Source organism: Saccostrea cucullata, unplaced genomic scaffold, assembly GCF_032062105.1.
Source record: "Saccostrea cucullata isolate Sc308-1 unplaced genomic scaffold, CSIRO_AGI_Scuc_v1 ctg12069, whole genome shotgun sequence".
Lineage (NCBI taxonomy): Eukaryota > Metazoa > Mollusca > Bivalvia > Ostreida > Ostreidae > Saccostrea > Saccostrea cuccullata.
In genome coordinates, this window is record NW_026922125.1 from 8,573 (window position 1) to 11,731 (window position 3,159).

At 36.9% G+C, this 3,159-nt stretch overlaps 1 protein-coding gene across 1 annotated transcript; it reads right to left on the reverse strand.

Moving 5' to 3' along the window:
* Window positions 1-836: 836 nt before the first annotated feature.
* On the reverse strand, window positions 837-1,805 carry LOC134261232 (uncharacterized). The gene is made up of 2 exons (XM_062743688.1): window positions 1,716-1,805; window positions 837-1,388 (listed from the first exon to the last, which is right to left on the reverse strand). Exons 1-2 carry the CDS (start codon window positions 1,803-1,805, stop codon window positions 837-839), a joined length of 642 nt encoding a protein of 213 aa, XP_062599672.1.
* Between the last annotated feature and the right edge of the window lie 1,354 nt (window positions 1,806-3,159).

Below are 3,159 nucleotides of genomic sequence, written 5' to 3' on the forward strand. Positions count from 1 at the left end.
AGGTCCCACACTGCTTAATGGCCGTAAATGCTGCCGAGTATGGGACAAAATTTCCATCTCTTCACCGTCAAGTGGTGGTTTCTCTATATGAGTGAAAAAATTATCGAGAGGGACATTACACAACATACATATAAACAAAACAGTTGGGAGAATACCTATCAGAAAACTGTTATTCTCATGTAAGAAGGAGATATGGAGATAACGAACAGAATTCAATCTCAAAGTCCATAAAACAATACAAAATAGCAGAGCAAACACGGACCCCCGAAACATCAGAGGTCGGATCAGTGCCATGGAGGAGTGAGAATCCCCTGCCGACCGGTCACACCCGCCGTGTGCTCCTTATAATGATCGGGAAATGGCAAAAAATCCGTCGTCAATTCAGTGTATAAATAATGGACTAACCATTGGTATGAAAAACATCAGTCAGCATTTGACTCAATGATAAATTGTATTTGCTGACAAGGTCATTGTATCGACCAGAAGAACGTACGAAATGATGACTTTAAACGAGAGATTGATGATATTCTTGTTTCATCAAATTGCTTGTCAATAATTTACCTCGTTTTAGAAATCGTTCATACTAAAGAGCATGCTCTTGCGTATCGAATCAACTGAGATATATATACTCCGTATGAAGGTGATGAAGGTATATTGCTGCATACGAAATGGAAGTTAACGATAGAAAAGTTAAAATCATCACGTTTATCATATAGCTTGGTTGTTAGATTACCATTAGTGTCTTTTTCAAGTAAAATATCCAAGTATAAAATAGAAGTGTCGGACTCTGAAACTAGAATTTCAAAATCATGATTCATGTAACATGTATTGATATTTTACACTTTGTATTGAAACACCTTGACAAGTCCTGTATGGTATCCCACCCAGAGTGTAGACTTGTGCAAGGACAGTGAGAATGGTTGGTTCACTTCATTCTCTGTCAGTAAGAACTTCAAGAACTCCCCTTCAGCACTCAGCAGATGAATCCGTTTATTGTTGAGGTCAGTAACAAGGATGTTACAGAGGGAGTCGCACACTAAATCAGTTGGACAAAAGTTCAATGTCAGGTTCTGTCCACGGTAGACAGACTTCATACGACCAGCGGGAGACATAATCACTAGTTCACCTTTAGCGGGACGTGTACGGTTCACAACACAGATATCACTGTTACTGTTCTGTGTGACTTTGAATGGCAATGTAAAAAGTTTGGTCTGACCGTCCTCCTGGTACTCATACTCATGGATGATGTCACGTGTCACTGTGATGTGTCTCACCAGACGTCTGCTCTGTGACTGTAATTCGTAGGAATCTGATTCTTCGTCTGCCAAGGAAACCAGTAGTCCACCGTCCACTGACATACAGATTCCTATTGGTACCAGTCCTATCATCTGTATTACATGAAAAAATTTTGAGGGTACAGACAGCTGATGGTATTGTTACTGGGATCAGTGAAATAAACACACCATTATCAGTCACACACATGTCTCCAAAATAAATTTAATTTTAGTTCTTTTGTGCCTTGCTGATTACTTTTTCTATATTTTTTGATTGATATGCATGTATGTAACATTGTTTTCTCTAATGTCCCCATGGAATATATTACGTTTTCTCCATGTTGAAATGAGTTTTTTTGCATTAAAACTGCATCATTAAACTAAGTTTTCCAATCATAGACTGAGCAAATTGTCATTTATTTCACCTCTAGTGAACCTCACTGAATGTTCACAGTTTTTCATGTGAACCTCCAATTCAGAAAACATTTTTGTCAGTTCTATGTGGTTGTCAATCAAGCTGTAATCTGACATGGGTTGTTTTTCTTCTATAATTCCATTGCAACAATTCCTCTTTCTTCTTCTTAACTCAATTTCACGGGGTTATTGCTATTTTTTTAATAATTGTTTAAAATTTTTTCTCATGGCACTTTTTGATTTCTGTCAACCTGGCCATTATCTCATCAACATGCTTCTGTAGTTTTTTTTCCCCATAAAAGCGCTTTATTTTCTGTGATCTGTTTTTTCACCTTCTCATTCTTCTCATCAATCCCAGGCAAATCCTCTTCCTTGATCTTCCTCAAAAATTTTAAGCATACCTCTTCTCCTTTGGGTAGCTGCAGTGGTTAGAGTTTTCCAGTTATGATCTCATGATTTGATTTCGCACAATTACCACAAAAAATTCAGCACAGTCCTCACAAAAAATCAAAGGAAAACATGGGGTCACACATTCATTTCTCCTGAGGGGAACCCAGTGGAAATTTTGGTTTACTGGGTCCATGTTTTTGAGTGTTGCCTACCAAAATGACCTAGTTTTTACCCTGCATATTAAAACCCCAAAAATTGAATTTTAGTTGGACTTTAAATTTTTTCAATATGACACCAAGATATGCAATGAAATGTAAACACACAGGTGAATGCTGCAACGTACATTAACATTAATGCAAAGAAAGCATTGAAACTAGAAGCTTATAGGTTTTGACAAGGATTAAATTTCATGTATATTTGTTTTTCAAATAAAAATGCATGAAGCCATTCCTGAATCAAATATGCTAAGTCTTTGTGGCACTATTTATCTTTTTTAAAACTTAAGGTTTATGTGAAATCATTAGTGAGACACTGAAACTTGCATTTTATTCCTAATTCAAGTACATGTATTTTGGCCAATCAAGAGCATCAAATTTATTATTTTTCAAATAAAATAAAATGACATGTTTAATAATTGAATATAATTTTGACAGATCACGGGGAGTGGATCTAAGCTACCAGAGGGGGTGCTGAGACAATATGTAAGGGGGGGTTTAAGGAGATACTGGTCCCAACCTTATCCCAAAGGACAGATGTACGGTGTAAAACGAATAATGACCCCCCTCGAATAATGACCGACGGTCAATTTTCGACAGCGAAAAATGACCCCCCGTCAAATTTTACGGCGAAAAATGACCCCCGGCTTTTGGACGTAAAACTGACTCTTTTTCCCGTAGAAAAAATGTTACTTCCCTAAAAATTTGCAGAACCCACGAGAAGAAAAATGACCAGTGTAGAAAAATAACTCCTTGTGGATTAAAGCTTAATTTTTTAGGGGCAAAAAAAAAATTAGATAAAGAAGCATATTGGCCAAAATGCTCACCTGAGCTAATTGGGAATAAATTGATGATATGTTGATCTC